General features: G+C 50.3%; 1 protein-coding gene across 2 annotated transcripts in view; it reads left to right on the top strand.

Moving 5' to 3' along the window:
• rgs3a (regulator of G protein signaling 3a) overlaps positions 1-25,629 on the top strand; it is a 325,379-nt gene that overhangs the window by 86,965 nt on the left and 212,785 nt on the right. For both annotated transcript variants that reach the window (XM_038781674.1, XM_038781675.1), the window contains one exon: positions 16,395-16,463. In XM_038781674.1, coding sequence (XP_038637602.1) covers positions 16,395-16,463 — 69 coding nt within the window. The remainder of the gene's footprint in view (positions 1-16,394; positions 16,464-25,629) is intronic.

Here is a 25,629-nt window from a genome sequence, read left to right on the forward strand (position 1 = left end):
ACAGAATTAAAGCCAGTGGTGAATGCAAATGATCTGTGTGTTTTAGTGCATTGTGCTTTAAAGCTTAATGATCGAAGCTTTGAATCTGATAATAAAGCACACAAGGTTTTAGGTTCCAATCATAGGACAGTTCACTTAAAAAAATACCATTTTGCCCTCAGAATATTGTGCCTAGTTTTGGTGTTCCCTCGTGGTGAGTGATGCTGAGGTTTTGGTAATGATGCAGAAGGCGGCCACAAGATTAATGCCTAGTTTAAAACACCGCGGACATGCAGAAAGGCTCTAATTAGTTGGGTTGGCATTCTTATTATAGCAAAGAAGGTTAAGGGAAGATTTAATGGAAGTACTAAATTTATGAAGGGTTTTTATGGACTAGTTAGGGAAAAACTGATTCTACTGGTACAAGGGTCATTAAACAGAGATCACTGATTTAAGGTAATAGTGAAAAGAATAAATGGAAGATGCCAGTAATTTCTTTTTCATTGTGAATTATTATGATCTGGAATACATTACACGAAAGGATATTAGAGGCTAGAAGCAGATTGAGGAGTAATTTTCAAAAGAGAATTCCATATATATAAATATATATTTGAAAAGAAAAATAATTGCACCGCTATAAGGAAAGAGCACAGTAATATGACTAATTGAATTACTCTTTCAAAGACACATTATGGGCTGTCCGAAATTTTACAGATTTTGTGCCCTTATTGATATGGTTATTTTTTTTGCCTTTGAGGATATGACGTGGATCTACATGGGTAGGGCGAGTGAAACACAGAACATGACAAATCTATGGGGCATAATAGATAGGCGTGTGGGCACTTTCTTGCCTATAATTTTCATATGTTCATTTGCCTTGATAAATATGCCAGTTATTGGGCTGGATTCTCCGATTCTGAAGCTATGTCCCCCACGCCGGCGTGGGAACGGTAGTGTTAAAAAGAATGTCGCAGAACGGCCACCGATTCCCCGTTTTGCTGGGGGCTAGCAGCAAGACAGCGTAGAGCACCTGGCTCTAGCTGCCGATACACCCCAGAGAATTGCCGGGTCTGTGCCACAACGGTGCCGTGCTACATGGCGGAGACTGCTTGCGGACCCGGTCCGCTAAATAGTGCCCCCCTTTGGCCATCTCGTGCCCCCCGGATCACCACCCACAGTGCCCCCAGCCCCTAATAAAGTCCCCCCTGCTGTGCAGTGCAGTGCAGAAGGAGGCCAATCGGCCCATCGAGTCTGCACTGACCCTCCGTAAGAGCACTCTACCTACCCCTGCACCTCTGTCCTATTACCGTAACCTCCACGTTAATCATAGCAAATCCACCTAAGCCCTCCCCCGACTGTGGCGGCGCTGGACTGAGTCCGCAGCAACCACACTAAGTTCCCGACGGATGAGACCACACGTGACCGACGGCGTCAGGAACTTGGCAAGTTGGGGGCGGAGCATCGGGGGGCAGGCCTCAGGCAATGTCCTGAGGCTGTCGATACGTGGAACGGCGTACGTGGCAGGGAGCATCATGAAAGCCCCGATCTCTGGCCGGTCGCCGAACGCGATTATGACGTTGGCGATCGCAGAATCCAGCCCATTGTGCTTGGAAAACGCTGACCTCAAATGCTTGTTATGGGCTATGGCAGGCCTTTCCTTTCTGAATATGCACAATTTGAATTAAAACACAGACATAGAGACCAACAGTAGTCAGATTCTTTTTAAATAGGAGGGCAGACAGCATAGGTTGAGAGGTGATTGGAATGTAAGAAGAAGTTGTCAATTTAAATATGAAGTAAAGCACGTTGGCAATTCATCTCAAAGTCTTATCTCACTAAGTGTTTGCACTGTTCATCTTCAGATAGATTGAAGATGTACACATGAGAAAACCTCAAATGTGCAGCTCTGGTCACAAGGGGGTACTGTTGTTACATCCTTGGATGATGTTATTGTGTATGTAGACATGGATTTTGAGTCACCTCTTATAAGAGGCAATATGCGCCAACCATTTATAGGAGCAACAATTTCAATAAATATGAAATTAATAAGGTACAATTTAATCTTTATTTAGTGTCTATTAGTTTTTTTTTCCTTATTTTATTCATTAAAACAGGTTTTCCTCTTTTACTACAGCTTTTGCTCTCAGTTGCTCACGTCACTTATAACAAGCAAAGTGGTTAGCATGATAATTCCTTTAGGGATTACGATGCAACTCCTAAATTGAATGAGGAAGAGGAATTTTTTTGGAGTTACATCCGAGGCATTGGCACACATTCAAACTTGCCCCGGGATTACATCTTCATATCTAAACATAAATGCTGGATGTTGTGTGGCAAGATGTGATTTAAAGATACAGTAAATAGGAGCATGAGTCAATCATCCCATTGTGTCCATAAAATCCCCCTACAGTGCAGAAGGAGGCCATTCGGCTCATCGAGTTTGCACTGACCCTCCGAAAGAGCACTCTACCTAGCCCTGCACCCCTCTCCTATTCCCGTAACCTCGCACATTGATCATAGCAAATCCACCTAAACTGCATAGTAAAATAATGGCTATTCTGATAGTGGCTTTAACTCCACTTTCCTGCCTGCTCGCCTGTAGTACTTGACTCCCTTGTTGATCAAAAATCTGTAAATCAGCCTTGAATATATTCAATGACCCAGCTTCCACTGTTCTCAGGGGCAGAGAATTCTAAAGACTAACGACTTGAGAAGAAATTCTTCTTTACCTGCATCTTAAATGGGAGACCCCTTTTTCTGAAACTGTGCCCCTCATTCTAGATTCCTCCAGTAGGACTTATTCTCTCAGCATCTAACCTGTCAAGTCCCCTCAGAATTTTAATATTTTAATATGATTACCTCTCATTCTTCTGAATTTCACTGAGTATAGGCTTAATCTGCTCAGCCATTTCCAACCAAAGGAACCTTTCAGAATTGCCTCCAATATTTCTTCTTTAATAATGAGACCAAAACTGTATGAAGTAGTCTAGGTGTGGTCTCGCCAATAAAGGACAACATTCCATTTGCCTTCCAAATGACTTGCTGTGCTTGCATGCTGATGTTTTGTGTTCCATGTACAAGGTCACTCGGATCCCTCTGTATTGCAGTCTCTTTCCATTTAAATAATATTCTACTTTTCCAGTCTTCCTACCAAAGTGGGGAACTTCACATTTTCTCAAGTTGTATTCCATCTGCCAAATTTTTGCTTACTTACTTGATCTATCCATATTCTTTTGCAGACACTTCCCCACCTATTTTTGTGCAGTCAGCAAATTAGGCTACAATGCACTTTGTCTCTTTATCAAGATTGTTCATATAAATTGTAAATATGACCCCATAGAGATAATGAATTTCACAGAGACTGACGAAAAGAATTGCATGAACAATTTTATGTTTTAAGACTTTTACTGCAACAAACTAAAATCAACATTGACTAATACAGTAAACTACAGAAAAGCTACCTCCCCATTAATTCATCAACTCACCAAAAATGCATGATGATCTGTTTGAACGTATGCCATCTTCTCGGCACATACTTAGCCTCCTAGATTTTCAATGGACTTCTTTCTCCCTGCCACACCAGGACAAGTCTTCCAGTGTCCTTTCATTTGATCTTCTGAGTATCCTCAAACTGACTTCCAGCCGCAAGGTGACTCCTGGGTCTTGAACCTCCATAAGTCCCCCCCGAACAGTAAGATACGTCTCTTTGCCATACTTTTAATTGGCTAACGCAAAACAATGTTTTCCTTTGCTTGGTACAGCAGCAGCTGTTTTCAGTTTCCCTTTCTGGAGGGTCTCTGTCTGTTTGAATCTGAGCGACATCAGCTACCCCTCTTTTGTGGTGTGGTGTGAGAACTGGCAGAGTTTCCCTGTGTTTTTGGCTTGGGTCTCTGGTACCATGACAACTAAATCATATTGGCCTATCTCTGGGCAGAGTTCAGTATGATCACCATCCCTTATTCCAGGACATTATGTTTAACTTAAATTAGGGTGGGGCAGTATAAGACATAACCAATTTATATAATCCCACATTTGTAACAATAGTTAAGACCCCAGCAGTGATCTCTGTGGCACTCTACTAGTTATAGGGCGCGATTCTCCGCACTCACGCCGGTTCAGAGAATAGCGGGCCGTGCATATTTTCACGGCGACGCCGGTCCGACGCCCTTCTGCTATTCTCCGAACCCCGCACAAACTACACATCGGCATTCCCGGCAAAGGCCTCGAAAGCCCCCCCGACACGACCAGAATCACAACTTATTGGCTCCCCGTTATTCTCCGGCCCGGATGGGCCGAAGTCCCGACGTCATCACGCAATGTTTTCATGCCGGCCAACACACCTGCTTTTCAAGTTCGTCAACCAGTCATGCTGGCTGACGAGAGCTTCGAGTAGGTGAGCGCACCGCTCAGCGCACCGCTCAGCGCACTGCTGGAGACTGGCCACAACGGGGAAGGCATCCCCGAGAACGGGAGGGGGGTCCAGAGCGGGGGGGAGTGGGGGAGACGGAGGGGGGAGTGGGGGAGACTGAGGGGGGGAGTGGGGGAGACTGAGGGGGGGGAGTGGGGGAGACGGAGGGGGGAGTGTGGGAGACGGAGGGGGGAGTGGGGGAGACTGAGGGGGGGAGTGAGGGAGACTGGGAGGGGAGTGGGGGAGACTGAGGGGGGAGTGGGGGATACGGAGATGGGGAGTGGGGGAGACTGAGGGGGGAGTGGGGGAGATGGAGGGGGGAGTGGGAGACGGAGGGGGGGAGTGGGGGAGACTGAGGGGGGGACTGGGGGAGACTGGTGGGGGAGACAGAGGGGGGAGTGGGGGAGACTGAGGGGGGAGCGGGGGAGACTGTGGGGGAGACTGAGGGGGGAGTGGGGGAGACGGAGGGGGGAGTGGGGGAGACTGAGGGGGGGGGAGTGGGGTAGACTGAGGGGGGAGTGGGGGAGACGGAGGGGGGGGTGGGGGAGACGGAGGGGGGGAATGGGAGTGGGGGGGGTAGGGAGAGAGTGAGCGAGTGACCCGTCCAACCCCGTTACAAAATGTCTGCCACCATGCCATGGCGTGCCGGTCACGAGGACACGGCCGCTGGTTGCCCTGTGATATACGGCCACAGGCCACTGACGCACCGGTGAAGAGGACGTAGTTAACTGCCCGTTGGATGCAGAAAGTGACCTGGGGTTAGGCTGCCCGCGTGTCAGCAGCGCGACCAGGCCACCGGGACACACAGGTATCCCGTGGCAGGCGGCTGCCGAGGTGTCGACTAACCTCCGTCTAACATGTCCCGTTTCTCTGCCCCCCACCACCCTTCTGTAGGTTAGCACAATGTTTGCGAACAGAACGGCTATGTTCTGTGCAGTGGTTGGCACCGCTGCACTGCATTTGGAGATGCAGCAGCATCCACAGCCACAACCCGCAGTGGATGCAGGGCCAGCTGCAGCAGCAGAGGGATGGGCCGAGGATTTGCCAGTCGTTGAGCAGCATGGGGGGGAGGAGGAGGGGGAGGAGGAGAGAGTGAGGGTGCAGCCACAGCGCCAGAGGCGACGACCAAGGCCGAGGGTGTACCGTGTCGGGATCTCTTTCCTAACAATGACGGACATCACCTGCAGGAGGAGACTCCGGCTGAGTAGGCAGACGGTGATACATATCTGTCACCTCGTGGCGCACCTCGCCCCACGTGGAACGGGGGGAGGACACGCGATCCCGGTTGCCATCAAGGTGACGGTCGCTCTTAACTTCTATGCGACCGGCTCCTTCCAGTCTCCGAGCGGGGACCTCTCCAGGATCTCCCAGTCATTGGTCCACAGGTGCATCCGGGATGTGACCGACGCCCTCTATGCCATCGCGGACCGCTACATCACCTTTCCCGAGGACCGAGCAACTCAAGACTCACGAGCTCGTGGATTTGCCAGCGTGGCCGGGATACCGACGGTGCAGGGGGCAATCGATTGTGTTCACGTCCCCATGCGCCCGCCTGCAGGGGACAGGGAGGTGTTCACAAACAGGAGGGGGACATACTCCATGAATATCCAGGTGGTATGCGACCCCCACATGAGGATCATGAATGTCTGTGCAAGGTTCCCAGGGAGTGTGCATGACTCCTACATACTGGCGCAGTCGTACATCCCTGCGATGTTTGAGGGACGTCCCCCCCCCCAGCTGAGGGGCTGGTTGCTAGGCGACAGGGGTTATCCGCTGAGGTCTTGGCCGATGACGCCTATACGGAGGCCTCAGACCAATGTGGAAACACGATACAACAAGGCCAATGGAGCAACCAGGGGTGTGGTGGAGCGCTGCCTTGGCCTCCTGAAGATGAGATTCAGGTGCCTGGACCGCTCCGGAGGGGCCCTGTAGTACCAGCCCGACAGGGTCGCTCGCATTGTTGTGGTCTGCTGTGCGCTGCACAACATCGCGATGCAGAGGGGAGATGACCTGCTGCAGGAGGCGGAGGGAGAAGCCAGTGGCAGTGGTGCCAGCACAGAGGAGGAGGAGGAGAGGGAGGAGGAGGAGGCTGGCGGAGTGGCGGGCGCAGCACGCAGACACGACCCAGGTGCTGGTGATGTCCAGGAGGCGGCACGACGGACCCGGCGAGGACGGCGGGCACGCGACGCCTTGGTGGCAGCACGGTTCACGCGTCGCATGCGACGTCTCCGCTGAACACTAAACCACCACCTGCATTGCTAGTCGTGCAGAGGGTCAACACACAACTGCCACCACCACAGCCCCTCCCCCCCCCTCCCCCCACCCCCTCTCAGTGTACACTGCTCCACTTCGACATCACCCTTACCACTGGGTCCAGACGGTATGGCACAACATTGATGGCTGTGTCAGCGGGTGTGATCAGTGCCATGTGGAATGATGACAGCCCGCTCTGCGAAGAGCTGTGAGCTCAGAATCGTTAGAGAGAGTCTGACCCATGGCAATAGCTGAACCATCCACCTTGGTGGCCGCTGAGTTTGTCACGGACACTCCATCACGTGCCCGCATGGGCTAGCTGTGTGAGGGGGTGGGGGGGAAGGGACTGCACACCCAGCATCGAAGTTTCACCGCTCGTCAACCCCAGCGACACTCGGTCACCATCACGATTCCTGTGGCTGTGGAACAATCGCATGGTATTACAAGTAAGGTGGAACAGTGCGTTTAATGTGAATAATAATTTACAGGTGCCCTAGCCCCTACAACTAAACTGTGCCCTTCACCCGTGCCAACTTACTCAGTGTCTCTCTTTGTTGCCTTACGGGCCCTACCACTACGTCGAAGTGATTCCCCAGATGATACAGCAGGAGTGGAGGAGGACTGCTGCGAATCGCCCCCTTCGACTTGTTTCTTCTTTGGCAAGCGTTTTCTGGGGCGACCCGGCCTTGATGGGCCAGGCTGCTCTGCGGGTGTCTCGGGTGACGTTGTGCCACTCTGCTCTGCCTGCTGCCCACCCGATGCACCAGGGATGGGACGGGGGGAGGCCGAGAATTCCGGGACGTCCCGTGATGAAGTTAATGGGACGGGCCCCGAAACCTCCTCCTCCCTCGGGGAGCCCGGTGGCCCCGGGCCTCACTTTGGGACAGAGGTGCGAGCGGGAAGGTGCCCCGTCGCGCCACCGACACCTGGCGCTGCCAATCCTGGAGGCCTGCAATGGTATCCACCAGGATCCGAAGGTTTGCAGAGATGGAGTCCAGGGAGTTAGACATTCCCGCCAGGGACTGTGCGATCTCAACCTGTGAGTGCACGACGCCATCCAGCACATGTGTCAGGCGGTTGATGCTCTCCGCGACTGACTGCTGGGACTGTGCCATCGACTGCTGTAACTGTGCCATGGCGTGCTGCGACTGGGCCATGACCTGCTGAGACTCGGCCAAGGCCTGTAGCGCGCCAGCAATGTCGTGTTGGCTCTGGCGCATTGCTGCCTGTGAGAGGGCAACCCTGTCCAGGGCCGAGGATGACGGGTGCACATTAAGCCCAACGCCTTGCATAACCTGACCCATTGCCTCCACCGCGGATGCCACCCGTGCGGTGTCGGCCTGGGTTGCTGCCATGAGTGGCACCACTCCCTGCTCGTGGACGCGGTTCGACTCCTCTAACAGCGTCTGTAGAGTCTGGAAGACAGCCCTCATCCCGTCATTGTGTCCCTGGGTTTCTTGATGCATCGGCTGTGCGGGTGGGTTGAGAAACTCCAGGAACTCGGAAAATGTCTGGGAGCCAGCTGCATGCTGCGCCTGGCCTGGCCTCTGCCAGTCCGGGCCCTCGGCTGCTCCGACCTCCACCTGCTGTACCTGCTCAGCTGTGATGTGTGACCCAGACTGTGACCCAGGAGCCTCATCACTAAATAGGCCAACCGGGGTGAGTGTCTCTGGGATGGTGGATGGTGTGGGAGATAGCTGTGCCGCAAGCTCGAGGTCGTCTTGGGTTGACGCCTCCTCTATGTCATCGGCCCGCTGAGAGGCCGCAGGGCGTTTGCGGGCCATTTCTCTCTCTTGCTCTCTCGCCGCCCTCTGGGCGTCCTGCTCCACAGATTCGGTTGGGGAGGATGGGACTCCCCGCTGATCGGGCACCCTCTGTTGTGCGGCCCTGGGTGAGGTGGGGGCAGATGCCTGTGCCCGCCTGGAGGCAGACGGCCCTGGTCGTTCGGCATCACGTCCTAGGGAAGAGAATGAAACGGGTTATTTAGATATGCTCGGCCGGGCACTGGACGGTCCCAGTGGGCAGGGTGTGAAGGGACAGAGGATGAGGGAGGTGTCCAAGTGGGCAGGGTGTGAAGGGACAGAGGATGGGGGAGGTGTCCAAGTGGGCAGGGTGTGAAGGGACAGAGGATGGGGGAGGTGTCCCAGTGAGCAGAGTGTGAAGGGACAGAGGATGGGGGAGGTGTCCCAGTGAGCAGATTGTGAAGGGACAGAGGATGGGGGAGGTGTCCAAGTGGGCAGGGTGTGAAGGGACAGAGGATGGGGGAGGGGGGGGGGGGTGTTTGTCATGCAGGGTTGTCTCACTTGTTGCAGCTCCGCCAACCTCGCGTTGCGCGATCTCCCGGGTGGCAGATCCCCCAACAAGGTCCAGTGCCCTCTGCTCAAACATGGTGAGGGGGTGCAGGATGGGCGAACCCCCTCCAGTCTTGTTCCGCTCACGAGTGTTGTGAGCGGTCTTGTCCTGTTGGGGGAGGGGGCATAGTAGATCATTACAATACGGCAGGTATCAGCAGTCCGTTAAGATACTGGCACAATTTGGGGGTCAAGTTGTAATAAGACCATTGCATCTCTCCACAGGGGCCAGAGCGCTGGGTCTGTGACTACTTTGTGAACCAGCCTCAACTCACTCTGCCCCAATCCCCCCCCCCCCCCCCCCCCCCCCCCGGCACCGGGGGGGGGGGGGGGGGGGGGGGTGGAGGTGGGTGATTAAGTAAAGGGGGAGGGATGGTTGTGACCTGGGGGCACCCTCTTGGCACTTACCCTGGCAGCCCTGGTGAGGTCGTGCATCTTCTTCTGACATTGCTCTGCAGAGCGAGGGGTCTGCCCCACAGCACTGACGGCAGCAGCCACCTCATGCCAGGCCTGGCGCACCGCGCTGGCAGGGTGGCAATGCCCTCTACGCGGGCAGATGATGCCCCTCCTCTGCTCGATTGATTCGAGCAGCGTCTCCACGTCAGCCTCAACGAATCGCTGGGCTGCTCTCATGAGCTCCGACATCCTGGCCTAGTTTCTGTGCTCGCCCGCGCCTTTTTACGGCGTCGGGCGGCGTCACCTGGGTGTGTTCGTATCGTCGCCGCGTTCCGGGGTCATCACGCACGTGATTGACGCGGCCCCATTCCTAGCCGATTTCCCAGACGTGAATACCTCGGGAACTGGGCCGTGTCGGGCCGTCGCAAAAGTCTGCCGTTTTCACGGCCGACTTCGCGATTTTCCGCAGGTGCGGAGAATCGCGCCCATAGTTTGCCAACCTGAAAATGACATTCATCCAGACTTTTTCTGCTTCGACTTGGTTATGTTGGCGTCACATTTAACATCTGTATTCAGCCAACATTTATGTCGTTAGTGCCAGCTGCGTCAGACATGATCTCCTGATGTAGTAATCACGATGATTAAAATAATCTAAAGATAGGTCTTGAAGATTTCAAGTGATGGGGTTGTAGCTGTTGTTCATCGTGAGATTTTCTTTAGAACATAGAACATAGAACAGTACAGCACAGAACAGGCCCTTCAGCCCTCGATGTTGTGCCGAGCAATGATCACCCTACTTAAACCCACATAACCCGTATACCCGTAACCCAACAATCCCCCCATTAACCTTACACTACGGGCAATTTAGCATGGCCAATCCACCTAACCCGCACATCTTTGGACTGTGGGAGGAAACCGGAGCACCCGGAGGAAACCCACGCACACACAGGGAGGACGTGCAGACTCCACACAGACAGTGACCCAGCCGGGAATCGAACCTGGGACCCTGGAGCTGTGAAGCATTGATGCTAACCACCATGCTACCGTGAGGCCCAAGAGGAAGAAAGATTGTTGATACACTTGGAAACAAATTATCATTTTAATTTGTGTGGATGGTGACCTCATATTTTGCTATTGCTGAAGGGCATTAGGCCCTTGTCCCAGTCAATCGGCCCATCAAGTCTGCATCGAACTTCTGAACGAGAACGCAACCCAGGCTGACTCCCCCACCATATCCCAGTCACCCTCACCAAATTAACCTCACCAAATCTGCACATGCAATTTTAGCGTAACCAATCCACTTAACCTGCATATCTTTGGAACAAAGTCAGTCCACACTTTTCTCCCTTCCTTACTGTAGTGATTCCCATTCCAAATCTTTCATCAAAGATGTGACACTAGATACAGAATCATGCACCAGGTTTTTGGATTGCTTCAATCTCGCCATATCAGGGTCCCACTCACAAAGTGCATACTGCAGGATTGACAAATAACTGTTTGGTAGGCTTATAGCTCTGACATTTTGAGCGAGATTCAGCCACCATGTTGCATCCGGTGCAGAGCTGAGCGCAATGGCTGAATCCCACGAGAGCCCACCGGGCTCCAGACCCGGCTGATCGCACGTCACATGACTCTCTCCACCCGGTGCGCTCTGGATCGCACCCTTTATGGGCGTGATCCAGATTAGCAGATTTAAATAAATCATTAAGCTCATTTAAATACCCGGACGCTGGGACGCCATGCTTCCGTGATGTCATGTGAGAGCAAAGGTAGCTCCTGCCTGGGCCCTGGTTAATTGAGCTTTTTGCCTGATATTCTGGGGGGCTCTGCGGTCAATCCCAGCCTGCCAGACGGTGTAAATAATTACTGGTGGAATTATGTCAAATATTTAATCAAAGAAGTCTGTTGGAAAGAAACCTCAGGTTAATAGCCTGGTGAGGGAGTCGGAAGGAGTAAAGATGTCAAAGGTGGCTGCACCCATCATGGCAGATATTCTGATGGTGCAGTAGTTTGAAAAATTTGGGAAGCAAATGGACAACAGTTTGGTCGGCAAGGCAAGAAGCTGAGGGAGTCCTTCAAAGCTGCCATTGATGAAACATTGGACCCAATCCAAGTACTGTTGGGAAGAATGTCAAAAGCTGTGCAGGAGCAAGGCAAAACACTGAAGGATGTGGAGGAGGCCTTGTCGCAGCAGGAAGGGTAACTCACCTTGCTGGAAGCAGAGAAGCTGTTCGTGGAAGAGAGGAACAAGCGCCTGAGAGCAAAAGTGGAAATTCTGGAGAATAGGTGGTGGCGGCAAAATCTTAAGATTGTGGGGCTGCTGGAGAGAGTGGAGGGCCTGAGGCCAACTTTTCGGAGATGTTCTCTGGATTGTTGGGGTGGGGGAACAATGTATTCAGAGTTGGATAGGGCCCATCGGGCACTGTGGCAGAAGCCACGGCCAAATGAGCCACCACGGGCGGTGATAATCTGTTTCCATAGTCTTCGGAGGAAGGAGTAAGTCCTGGAGTCGGCCAAGTAAAATCATAACATTGACTGGGAGGGCCGAGCTGGCAAACAGATATGCTGCCTATAATAAGGCAAAGGCTGCGTTATATAAGAAAGGAGAATAGTTTTTGGTGGTGTACCCTGCGATGCTGCAAGTTACGATGGAGTCGAATGATTACTACTTCAACATTCCGTTGCAGGAGGAGGCCTTTGTTAAGGAGAAAGGACTGGGTCTCGAGCGAAAAGCGTTGAATGGGACTTTTAAAGAGAGGGATGGGAAGGGTTTGTTTGGGAGGTTTTTGGGCATGGTGTTTGAATCCTTTGGTTTCTGGACAGTAGGTTTTTTTTCTGAGGTGAGGGTTGGGAGGGGAAAGTAGTGGGGGTTGTAAATAGAATGGTACGGTGTGAGCCATATGGCCCCTTGTGGGAGGTGGAGCATAGTTAGTTTGCTGGTATGGGTGCAGGGCGGAATGACTGGGGGATTGGGTTTTTGTTTTCTGTTGCCTTTTGGGTGTGGACCTATATGGGGGCTACCACACTAGCAAGAAGATGAAAGCTAGTGAATGGGAATGGAAGGGGGTGGGACTGCGATTTGTTGAACTTGTTTTGACAAGGTTGCATTGTTTACTCAAGCCTGGCCATCCATGTCCTCATCTGAACACTGCTAAACTTCACCCCCTATGCACTATGCCCGATGTCTTACCAGATGCAGATCCCTTCTCTACGCTAGCCCCTAAAATATGCACAGTGTGAGTATCTGGGCTGGTGAATACTGAGGGTAAGATCAAGTGTCAGTGCCCTTCAGTTTCATTCCCTTTTTTCTTTTTATCCACTGACTAGGCAGCTTTCCATTCTTGGGTATTTGAAATGGAAAAGGGACAAGGGTTGGGATGTGGTGAGGGGGAAAGGGAAAGTAAGAGAAATTGAGGGATAAGGCAGTAGTGAGACGTCAAAAGAAGATTAGGTGTACAGATACCCTCATCATCAATCGCTATAGTGGCTACAGCCGTAGTAATTTCTCTTTCCAGTGATGGCCAACACTGTTTTTCCATTGATATTAATGCATACTGACACACCTTTTCTCCTCCATCTCTTTGCTCTTGCCTGCTTTTATGCACCGTCTTCCCCGGAAGATGAAGTGTGTGATTGAATGTTGCGCAATGTGTTTGGGTGATGTGTCTGTCATGGTTAAATAGCTGCCAGTATGTGAGAGTTGTGAGTAGTGGCTGAGAAGCTTGCAACAGCTGTGTGTGATGATGAGGTAAGGAATATGAATCCTGATGAATGGGGTAGAGAGTGATAAGGGTGTAGAGAGTTCATAGAATCATAGAATTTACAGTGTGGAAGAAGGCCATTCGGCCCATCGAGTCTGCACCAGCCTTTGGAAAGAGCACCCCACCTAAGCCCACAGCTCCACCCTATCCCTACACCTCCACCCTATCCCCGTAAGCCCACATAACCTTTTTTGGATACTAAGGGCAATTTAGCAGAGCCAATCCACCTAACCTGCACATCTTTAGACTGTGGGAGGAAACCGGAGCACCCGGAGGAAACCCACGCAGGCACAGGGAGAACGTGCAGACTCCACACAGACAGTGACCCAAGTCAGGAATCAAACCTGGGACCCTGGAGCTGTGAAGCAACTGTGCTAACAACTGTGCTACCGTGCTGCCCACTGTTGTGCGATAAATGAGACTATTGGTGCAATTCTCAGGGTATGCCATTTGTAGACGAAAGCAATAGTGTGAGATCATTAAACTTCTGCCTGCACTGCATCTATGTTTGATGAGCAACACGCCCTGGCATTGATATCCTCCGTCATTTCTTCCCACGGTTACCTGAGCGTGTGCCTGGAGGGTCTCCTGCGCCAGTGGATAAAGGCCATTCCACCTCTTTTCCACTGAGGTCTCCAGTACATTTGCTAAAAGCTTGGTGCACACTCTTTCACATGTTTAGCCATTGCTGAAAGTATTACAGTTCTGATCCAGTTTTGAAAAATACTCCCAGTACTTGTTGGAAACAAAAGGCGCCTGCTCTTTAAGATGTGGAAGCTGCCTTTATTCAACACATTAATGCACATTTATGTTATTGTGGCCCCTGCTGAAGCGTGAAGCCCGTGAACAGCAAAGGTATGCTGGCTGCATGCAGAAATCATTGATAAGAACAGGCAGCATAAATGTAACGCATGCATGACAATGAACGTATTATGCTGATTAATTGGGCATTGAGATACTTGCGCCCATTTTTAGGTTGTTTCCTCTCCTGTCTCCAGCCTTTAGTATTTTCTGACAATCTGCCACCTAAAGATGGTCTTTTCTTCATCATTATGTGCATGTATTTGCTTTCTACTGACTGTCCAATCATTATCCAGTTTCCTTTCAAATACTCTGGGCCATCTTTATTTACACCAGGAACACAAAGCATATATATGTTGTTATTCCAGAAGCACCCAGAAAGCTTGTATTATGTCACAATCTCCTTTGAATACAATGGGTTATTTTGAAATGTTGTCCGTGCACATAATTTGCAGCAGTATGATCTGATAATTTTGGTGGTATTGATTGAAGGTTAAGTACTGCCCAGGTCAGGGCTTCCGGTGTGCACCATGGAGTAAGTGGTCACACACAAGGCAGCTCCTGCCCAAGGTTACAGAAAAGAGCTTTTTTAAGCAATACGGGGTGGAATTTTGATGAAAAGGCATAGGTGAATGTTGGAGGAGTACTTTCCTCCAGGAATGGTATGTTTCTTGGTTACCAGACCCGCAGAAACAGTGAAAGATTTGGCTGAAGCTACAGCAGAGGCAAAAGCCTCTTCCAGCATGCGGGGGGGGGGGGGGGGGGGGGGGGAGGGCAAGCTTAAAGGCCTCAAGCTGACTTGAGGGCCTTTATGAAAGCTGAATTCTAGCAGCAGAGGGAGCAACTGTGAAAAGATCTCACAAAGGCCATTGAAGAAGCGGTGACGGTTGACTTCCGGTGACGGCGGGCGGGAGGCAGCCGCGCTTTGGAGGGCTCCCGTTCGGGAACGGCATTGTCGGGGATTGACGCCCGATCCTAGGGGCAGCGAAGGCGGTGAAGGCCAGGAGAAAGTACAGGGAAGGGATATGTCGAGGTCCAGTAAGAAAACGGCTGTGAAAACAGCTGAAAGTTCGTCGGGGAGTAGAAAGGTCACTGCGGGGTCACCAAGGAAAATGGAGGCTGGAGCATCGGGGAGGCCGCATTGCTTACGGCTGAAGAAATAACTAAGGTAATGGCTGCAGAATTCGAAAGGCAGTTTACAAAATACATGGAGACAATGAGGAAGGAGATGAGGGAGGTTTTGAGTGTGCTGGTGGAGGAGGCGATTTCCCCGGTGACGACGGCGTTGGCGAGCGCAGTGGCGGAGGTGCGGGAGCAAGGGGAGGCGCTGAAGGAAGTGGAGGAGACATTATTGCAGCATGGTAATCAACTTACGTTGATGGAGAAGGAGATGCGGAAGGTTATGGAAATTAATATGGATCTGTAAGGAAAAATGGAAGACCTGGAAAACAGGTCCAGGCGATAGCCGGTGTTGTATATATTTGGACAAGGGAAGTGATGGGACTTTCACTCGAAGTGAGGGCTCTTTGGGGTGTAGGTGGATATGCGGGGTTTGTGCGCTAAAGGGGGATTTGTGGGCTGTCCTAGGACCGGGCAAGGGGGAAAGAGATCCGGGCGGGGGCCTCCACGCTGGCCGGTCTAAGCAGGCCAGTGAACGGGAGTGAGGTGGAGGGGAGGGGCTGCGACCATCGGAGCCTGGCAGAACGGGTGGTCTAGCCGGGGTGGAAAGTTGGAGGGGAAGAAACCGAGGTTGGGGTAAGGAGTTTTACAAGAGGTAGTGGACGGGAGGAGTTGGGAAGGAGTTGGGGGGGTTTACAACTCTTGGGTATCATGTACGGCACTCTTTCAGAGGTTGGATGGCGTTGAGTGGCGGGGGGAGTGGACTCTATGGTGACCATGAGCGGTCCCGGACTCCTTTTTTCTTTTTCTCCTTTGCTTTTTGTTTCCATCGTGGGAGGGTTTGTTTTATTAGATGCATATATTGACAGGTGAGCAGTTGTTTGGGGTGGTGGGAGGATGGGATCGTTGTTATTGTTAAGGGGATTGATTTTGTATTTGTTACTGTTTACTGTTTGTGGGTGGTGTGTAAATTTTGGAGGAAAATGTGAAAATGGAGAATAAAAACATTTATTAAAAAAAAGTACTGCCCAGGTCACAAACTCTATTGTTTGCCTTCAAATAGTGCTTTGGGACCTTTTACCTTCACCAGAATAAACAGACCTTCTGTTTAACACTTCATCTAAAAAGCAACTCCAACTAAGGAGGACATCCTCAGTAATCTATTGTGTCAGCTTCAGCTATGTACCCAGGTCCCTGGAATTATATTTGAAATCTTGACATTCTGATTCATAGGTGAGAGTGTTATCACCATGCTGATATTTACAAAGTAGTGCCAAATGTTCATGTAAAGACCACTGATGTTTTAAAATTGTTCTCATTTTGTAGTCCTTTGCAAGAAAAAGATGATCAAAAGAGACTTCTTGTTACAGTTTGGAATAGAGACAGAAACGCAAGGTAAGACAATAAATGTTTGTTACCTTAAAAAGAATGCTATGTTTTCTTTAAAAAAAAAGGAGGATGTCCTGGTTACAAGTATTGTATAATCTCTAACTTGGAACAATGAAATCTTAATTCTTTGTTCCAAAAGTTTACCTTCCTGACTATCTGCCAGAATTTTGCAGTATAGAAGGTTTTTCCTTCAGTCTTGGCCATCATTCATCCCTTAACCAACAACAAAAATGGATGAACTAATCCTTTATCATATTTACTAGTTACTGGACCTTGCTGTGTGGAAATTAGCTGTTTTGTTTTGAATATCCTGAAGACCGAAAAGGTGTTTCAATATATGGTGGCTGTTTATTTCTTCGTCCAGGTGTCTTTTTTAGCACCTCATGTTGTTACAAAGTTGCATTATAGGTAGCATGCAGAAGCTATGATGATGCATGAGACTTTGAGAGACTTTAATGTTTTGTGGCCTTAATTTATATCGACATTTGACCTGTTTATGATGTAATCGGTGATGATTCTCATAAATGCATGTTTGACAAGGGTGTGCAGCTGTTGTGTTGGCGTCATGAACCAAGGCTACAGTCTGGTTTTAGCCTTAATCTCCTGGATGCTAATCTTGCGCTTCTTTTTGAATCAATAATACAAACATAGTTGACTGTCTTAAAATAATGATTCTTGTTCATGGACATTATCATACTATGCAGATTGTCACAGAGCAGCAGCATGTTGTTGAATAAATGGTCGTTGGGATTGATGAACATGTAGTTATTATGTGCAGCAGGACAATCTGTAGTCTGCTAGTTGTCCATGAGTTGTTAATATCCACAGCGGCAGACTGGAATGAGCTTGAGACATTAAGATTCAGGGTTAAAGTGACATTGACAATCACTACCCATGCAATATCTGTCATAGAGGAGACTGTAAGTTAGTTTGCAGCATGGGCTTGTCTGCCTTGCTGATTGTTAGCTTGTGCACACGCTGAATCTCAGACATATCCCAGTAAGTCAATCTTTGCATATATATGTTATTGTGTGAGTAACTGTGTGGTTGCATTCCTCCTCTGGTGCAATGTGATCTACCTGACATACGTCCAGTCCACTCCTCTTCCACCAAGTAGAGAGATTCCTATAGAAACTTTATAATTCCCATTAATTGGTTGCTAGCAAAAATGTGGATGGCTCAAAATTGAGTGCTCTCATTCTCATTTTCTTTACATCTTGTTTGAAATCAGTACTACACCAGTATGAAAATGAATGCTAATTCCCTGGAGAGCAGATGTGTTTATTTTAAAGCATTCCATCCCCGTGTGATTTAAGTAGTGGCAGCATGAATACAAAATAAGCTAAGAGACTGAAAGCAAAGAACAGTTGTGAACAATTGTTTTTTCCGACTGTAGGGATGTGTGCTGTGGTGTCTCCAGGATTCAGTAGTAGGACCATTGTTCTTTTTGGTACATGATTCTGAGCATAAAGGGCACAGCCTCAAAGCTTGCAGATGGCACAAAACTTTTAAGTGCAATAAACACTGAGGAGGATAATATGTAATCAGACTTATATTGGTGATAAAGACCCTCCACTGGGTCGGAGAATCGGCACGCGCCGTGTGAATTGCGCCACGACGCCGGGATGCAATTTTCCGCAATACGGAGAATTGGCTCCATCAGCGGCGGCATTGTCGGCGCGGCGCCGGTCGGGGTATGCGCCGATGCTCCAGCATGGGCTGGTGCGCTGATACTCCGGGCTGGATAGGCCGAGCGGCCATCAACAAAAAGCCGAGTCCCGGCGGCTCTGTTCTAACCTACTGTGGGCTGGCAGGACCTCGGCGTTAAAGGGTCCGGGTGCGGCCTGTGGGGGGGGGGGGAAGAAGGAGGAGGCGTCCTACCCTGGGGGGGCCTCCGTAGCGGCCTGGCTGGCGATCGGGGCCCATCGATCGGCAGGCCGGCCTCTCTGCCCCCCGGCCTCCTTTCCTCCGTGCTGGCTCCTGTAGCCCTGCGACATTATACCCATCTGGGATGGCCACTTCCAGAATAAAAAATGGACACTCGCAAAGAATGTAGAGAACTGTGGATAATGTTTGGAAAACAAGTAGGCACGGAGTCTGCATGCATATTGGAGAGACAGCTCCCAGACGGAATTGAAACTATAGGTCAATTAACATATTGATTGCCCATCTCCGGGAACAAAGGAAAGACACTCAAGCAACCGATACGGTTTCAAACATCCCGGCACCAGTTCCCCAAACCGAAAGCACAAACAAAGCCAGGCCAACGGCCACCAAAATCATGCCCAGCCATCAGGGCACCCACCCCTTTATTGGTCAAGATCAATACCAGTGATCGAAAAGCGGCCCAATTAATTGGGGCCAAGTTTAAGGCCCACCTAAAAGCGCGCGAAGCCCCTCCGGGTATAAGAAGGAGCCTCCACGAGAGAATCGCTCTCTTGGATTTGCCTCTCAAAGCGGAGAGACCCATCCACCAGCTGCACCAGAAGCAAGTAAGTCCAAGGTGAATGCTCGCTACCAGATGGACGACCTTAGCTGTTCTCCTGTACCACTTTGAACCCAACAACCTCAGATCCGAACAACGGCCATTGTTCCTCTGACTGAGTGGGCATCCGAAGCTAAGTATAGGCGTTAGCGTTAGAGATAGTTTAGTTTGTAGTACATTGTGCATGAGTAGATATTACTGTGTGTGTAAATAAATAGTATTGACTTTGAACTAACTAACTGGTGTATTGGCTCTTTGATCAGTATTCGGGTTTGAACCTTGTGGCGGTATCGAGAGATACCTGGCGACTCTAAAGTAAACAAAGTTAGGATTAAGGAAGGCGATCATATTGACGGCCATATTTATAACCAGATAAACAGAGCAACACCATTTGGCGTCGGGGCCGCCGTGGGGAAGAAGGCGTTAGCCCAACTACGCATGCGCTAGTTGGCGCCGGCTCAACTGCGCATGCGTGGACCCCGCGGCGCCGGGTTCAGGCCGGGATCGGCAGCTGGGACGGCGGAGGCCGCTCCAGCGCCGTCCTAGCCTCCTGTGAGGTCCTGGAACGGGCGCCGACGCCGGAGTAAAACACTCCCGTTTTTACTTCGGCATCAGCACTTAACCACCCGTTGGGAGAATCCCGTTCAAAGAGAAGAAATCAGACAAAAGGCAGAGGCACCTTAATGCCAAGAATGGATGCATTCAAAAAGGAGATTGAGGAGAGGCGATATAAACTAAATAGTCCACTTTTAAAGGCAAGGACAGACAGACCTTGGGGTTCATATACAGAAATATTTCAAGTTGGCAGGTTAAGCTGATATGACTGCGAAGGAAGCATGGAGAATTCTGAGCTTTACAAGCAGAAGACAATGCATGATTAACTCGCGCCCATAGCTTTATGTTGCCTGCACATTCCAATGATTGTAGCATGCAATTAACACAAATTGAGTTGTTGGCTGGTGCTGCCTGAGTAGGGGAGCGCAAAATTGTGAGAGGCTTCCATGAATTCAAGCTAGCTTGCAACTGACACCTGTGAAAGGTGAGAAGCATTTTGACTAGAGTAGTCATTGGAAGTTATTATTAAACTGAATTTCACCTGGAGAAGACCCAAGAATAGCACAACATTACAAAGAACCAACTCCAGGGTACATTTCTCAGGAATGAAAGCTGAACAGGCAGTGGTGGAAGAGAAAGTTAAGTGGGAAGACAATGAAGAAGAAGAAATGCTGTCATTTGTCCTCACATGTGCAGCCATCAGTACAAATTCTTACTAAAGGGGTGATTTTACTCCTGCGTTGACCATCAGTAAGAGTGGCGGCACGGATGCAATATCTTGCGAGCGTCAGGATATGTGATTCTTGTCGGCGAGATCTCGCTTCCCGATTTTTCCTTGCCCCTCGCCGGTGATGTAATGAGATTCCTGCCCATATCCATGGGGGGCAATTTATTTTTTAGTGCTGATCAGGGCGTTCTTTAAAGATAGCATCCAATCTCTGTGGAGCTAGCCTTGCCGGTTCTCTGATGGCCACCCTGCCACAGTCACAGCATAAACTGTCCGAATATCACAGAATGTGGTCTGCAATCTTAGCTGTGCAAAGGAGAGGTACACGCCGGTTTTCATTCGGAGCCTGACACTATGACAGATTATCAAAAAATTCCACCCTAAATTTATTTTAGAGAATAGCATAGAGGTTTCACATGCATATGGTGAGACACCAGGCACAAGTGGGCTACAGCTAGGGCAGGGAGCTTGGGTAATAAAAGTGGCAGATTGTCAAAGTACAAGGTCAGACATGAGTTATTGCAGAGGACCCCCATGATGCCTTTCAATGGGATGGTCTACAGAGAAGGCTGATGGGTACATACACTGAAATGCTTGGTGCACTGGCAGGCATTCCAGAAAGCTTACAATCATTGTCAAAAGAGCATAGAGGTATTCACCACCAATTTGACACAGGAGTTTGCACAGAGCTTCAAGTCCATCCTCGCCAGTATTGAAGTTGTGGCTAACTCCATGAGAACACTTGTGGTCCTATCTGGGAAGCAGCTTGCTCGTCACCCACCCCAAAGTCTGTGTGCTGCAGTGGAAACTCAATGAAAATAGGTAAGCACAGTGTCTGCGGGAAAACGGGCGCAAATCACTCTGGTCTTTCCTGGAGAAAGTCCAGAGTGATTCTCCGTTTTGAAGGGGGCTTGCAGGGCCCCGGCGTACTCCACGCAGCTCCGGCTGCCGATACGAGGCCCTGCACTTCTGGCCGCCGGACCGCGCATGCACGCGGCAGCCGCCTGTGGCGGTGGCCCCACGCAACTTGGCGGACTCACACAGTGGCCAGCCCCAACAATATAGCCCCCCCCCAGATCGTGTGTGCCCGCCAATCGGCGGCCCCCAATCGGAAACCTGGCAATCCTGGAGGCCCCACCCCCCTCCCGGTGACAGATCACCCCGCTCCCCACCAGGGCGGCCGCGGACTAAGTCCGCAGCTGCCACTCCGAGTGCCTGCCGGGTGGAACCATGAGGGAAACATGCCGGCGGGAACTCGGCCAGCTGCCGGCTGAGAATTGCCGCGGGGGTCTCTTTCATTGGCACCCGCCCGGCACCGCGTCGACCGCGCGCGGGCGACTGGTGGCGATTCTCCGCATCACGGAGAATTGCGGGAAAGCGTCGGACCGATCGCAGGTCTGATGCCCATTTTCCACCCCCGCGCCGAGCGCGATTTCAGCGCGGTGGCTCGGAGAATCCCACCCAGTGTCTTTTGGATGAGGCATTAAACCGATGCCATACCCATCCCTCAGGTGGGTGTAAAAGATTCTGGCGTTATTTTAATAATAATTATCTTTATTAGTGTCACAAGTCGGCTTGCAATAACACTGCAATGAAGTTACTGTGAAAATCCCCTAGTCACCAAATTCCGGTACATGTCCGGGTACAGAGAGGGAGAATTCAGAATGTCCAATTCAGCTAACAAGCATGTCTTTCGGGACTTGTGAGAGGAAACTGGAGCTCCCGGAGGAAATCCACGCAGACACGGGGAGAACGGGCAGACTCTGCACAGACAGTGACCCAAGCCGAGAATCGAACATGGATTCCTGGCGCTGTGAAGCAACAGTGCTAATCACTGTGCTACCGTGCTGCCTCACGGCAGCATAGTGGTTAGCACTGTTGCTGCACAATTTTGAAAAGAACAGTGGAGTGATCCCTGGTGTCCTGGCCAATATTTATCCCTCCACAAAAACAGATTATTATCACTTTGCTGTTTGTGAGATCGTCCTGTGTTCCTCCAGGTGACTACGCTTCAAAAGTACTTAATTGCCTACAATGGCCTTTAGTACGTACTGAGGTTCCAAAAGTGCTGGATAAATGCACAAACTTTTAGGCCAATAATCTAATTGTAGTACCGTGGAAAGGCCTATGCAGAGCATAGTACATGAAATGCCATCTTGTGATCTCCCATCACCTCCTACATTAGAAAATACCTGTCATATTTGTGCTTTGCTCTTGAAATCCAAGATTCCAGTTCCTATATCTGGCAATTCCGGTGCATTACACACTATGTGCTGCGAATTATAGAGTTCTGTAAAAGAGTTGCCTTTGCATTACAGTGTACTGCTGCACAAGGACACAGACAACCTGAACAGTGCTGTCATTGAACAGAGAATCAACCTGAATATCATGAAGCTCCATTTCATTTATTTTGCTGTGAATTCTATTTTTAGCAATCCATTCAAATGTCTCATCCTTCTAAGATGAGTCGAAAGCAGTTGCCCAGGAACAAGGTGATAATGTCAGAAAAAGAACTAGACCACCTATGTGGATTTCTCCAGCATGCACTGACACTGACTTCCAAATGATAGCAGCAATGCAACAGAAACACGATAATGTCCAGAGATGCTATTTTAGTGAAGTTGGTTGAAGGGTGAACGTTTGCCAATACATCAGTGAGAACATCCTGCCCTTCCTCACCCAGTGAGATATTTTAAATCCACTTGAGAGGGCAGACCAGGCCTCGGTTTATCATTTCATCAGAAAGATAGCACCTCTAATGGTGCAGCATTCTATCAATACCCCACTGGAGTGCCAGCATAGATTTAATGCACAGGTCCCTGGGGTAGGGCTTGAACCCCTATCCTCGGGCTCAAAGAATGCTGTGAACTGAGCCCAACTGACAATAGTTTGTTCACAGGTAATGGAAGGAGCAATAGGAAGAAAGGAGATGTTCAGTACTCACATGCATTTGAAACATGCTCTCCTTCCCATCTCTGTCTCTCTTACAGCACCCCTCCTTTGAAACATTTTCTCTTCATGGAGATTAAAGAGCCAAACATTTGGAGTCTGCCACCAGTCATATTTATCTCTTCTGCTATGTCATGCCTTATTCTTGAAAAATATATTTTTCCAAGTGTGAATTATTTGTGGTTTGCCTGAGATGCAGTGAAATTCAGAAGCCAACATGCAGACCCTATGGGATATTGACAGCTGTAGACTGCCACGACATTCTGGGCTGGTGTGCGGTCAATTTCAGCCCCACTTGACCCGGCATCAGGACACAGGTGAAATTAAAGTGACTTAAATATCCAATGTCTTTGGTTTGATCGTGTTCAAGTACAGCCACCAGGTTTGTAAATTTTAACATAAATAACCTTTTATTACTTAACAGTAATTTGTATTAAATAGGCAACAATACAACTGGCTAACTTCTATTTATTTTTTTAAAAAGTATTTTTATTAAGGTTTTGCAGAATTTTACATAATAAAACAGTAGTAATAACAAAACAAACTAGAGTGAACATTAACGTAGTGCAAAAAGAGAATACATAATAACAATTAAACAGCTATTACCCCACACGACTCAGTCTTCCCACGTCATCCCAATGAAGCACTCACCCCCCACCCCCCCTCCCTACGGATTGCTGCTGCTGCTGACATTTTAATTTTCCCTGAGAAAGTCGACGAACGGCTGCCACCTCCGAGAGAACCCTAGCGTAGACCCTCTTAAGGCAAATTTATTTTCTCGAGGCTGAGAAACCCAGCCATGTCGTTGACCCAAGTCTCTACACTAGGGGCTTCGAGTCCCTCCACATCAATAAAATCCGTCTCCGGGCTACTAGGGAGGCAAAGGCCAAGACGTCGGCCTCTTTCGCCCCCTGAACTCCCGGGTCTTCTGACACTCCAAAGATCGCTATCTCTGGCACCATCCGTGTGTTAAGCACCTTGGACATTGCCCTCGCGAACCCTTGCCAGAACTCTCTAAGCTCCGGGCATGCCCAAAACATGTGGACATGGTTTGCAGGGCTGCCCTTACACCTCATACAATTGTCTTCTACCCCAAAATCTTGCTCATTCTCGCTGCCGCCATGTGTGCCCGGTGGACCACCTTAAATTGAATTAGACTGAGCCTGGCAAATGATGAGGAATTAACCCTGCCCAGGACCCTACCCACTGACCCGCTTCCAACTCCTCACCTAGCTCCTCCTCCCACTTGCCCTTGAGCTCCTCCACCTCCTGTAGTTCCTGGTAGATATCCGACACTTTCCCCTCCCCCACCCAGGTGCCGGAGACCACCCTGTCCTGTATCCTCAGTGGCGGCAGCGTCAGAAAGGCCACTACCTGTTTTTTCAGGAAAGCCCGTACTTGCAGATATTTAAGGCGTTTCATGGCGGCAGATTAAATTTGCCCTCTAGCACCTTCAAACTGGGAAAGCTTCCGTCTATGAACAGATCTCCCATCCTGATGCCTGCTCTCTGCCAGCTCTGGAACCCACCAGCCATCCTATCCGGGACAAACCTGTGGTTGTTACGTATCGGGGTCCAGACTGACGCTCCCTCCAACTCCTTGTGCCTCCTCCACTGTCCCCAGATCCGCAGTGCCGCCACCATCACCAGACCTGCTGAGTAACGGGTTGGCAAGAACGGCAAAGGAGCCGTTATTAAAGCTCCCAGACTAGTACCTTTACATGACGCCGCCTCCAGCTGCTCCCACCCCCCCACCACACACCCCTATTGGCCACTTCCTAATCATAGCTATATTGGCCACCCAGTAATAGTTGCGAAAGTTACCCTCCCCCCCCGAACTGCGCTCCAACAGCGATCTCCTTCGATCTATTCGCCCACACAAAGCCCGTAATGATCCTCCTCACCCACTTAAATAAGGCCTTGGGGATGAAGGTGGGAAGGCACTGAGATACAAACAAAAATCTGGGGAGGGCAGTCATTTTCATGATCTGTACCCTCCCTGCCAGTGACAGCGGGAGCATGTCCCACCTTTTAAAGTCCCCTTCCATTTGCTCCACCAAGCGGGTCAGGTTGAGCCTGTGCTGGGCATCCCATTTCCTGGCCACCTGTATACCTAGGTAACGAAAACGTTTCTCTACCATCCTGAGCGGCAGCTCTTTCAGTCTCTCCTCCTGCCCCTTGGCCTGGATCACAAACAACTCGCCCCCCCCACCCCCCCTGAACCAGTCCCCGCCAGTTCCTCGAGACTCTCAACGCCATAGTTAGCGGTTCTATAGCTGGGGCAAATAGTAACGGGGAGAGGGGACACCCCTGCCTCGTTCCCCGGTGAAGCCGAAGTACCCTGACCTCAGCCGGTTTGTACATACACTTGCCACAGGCGCCAGGTACAGCAATTTCACCCAGCCAACAAAGCCCTCACCAAACCCGAACCTCCCTAGCGTTTCCCACAGATATTCC

Source organism: Scyliorhinus canicula, chromosome 21 (assembly GCF_902713615.1).
Source record: "Scyliorhinus canicula chromosome 21, sScyCan1.1, whole genome shotgun sequence".
NCBI classification, from domain to species: Eukaryota; Metazoa; Chordata; class Chondrichthyes; order Carcharhiniformes; family Scyliorhinidae; genus Scyliorhinus; species Scyliorhinus canicula.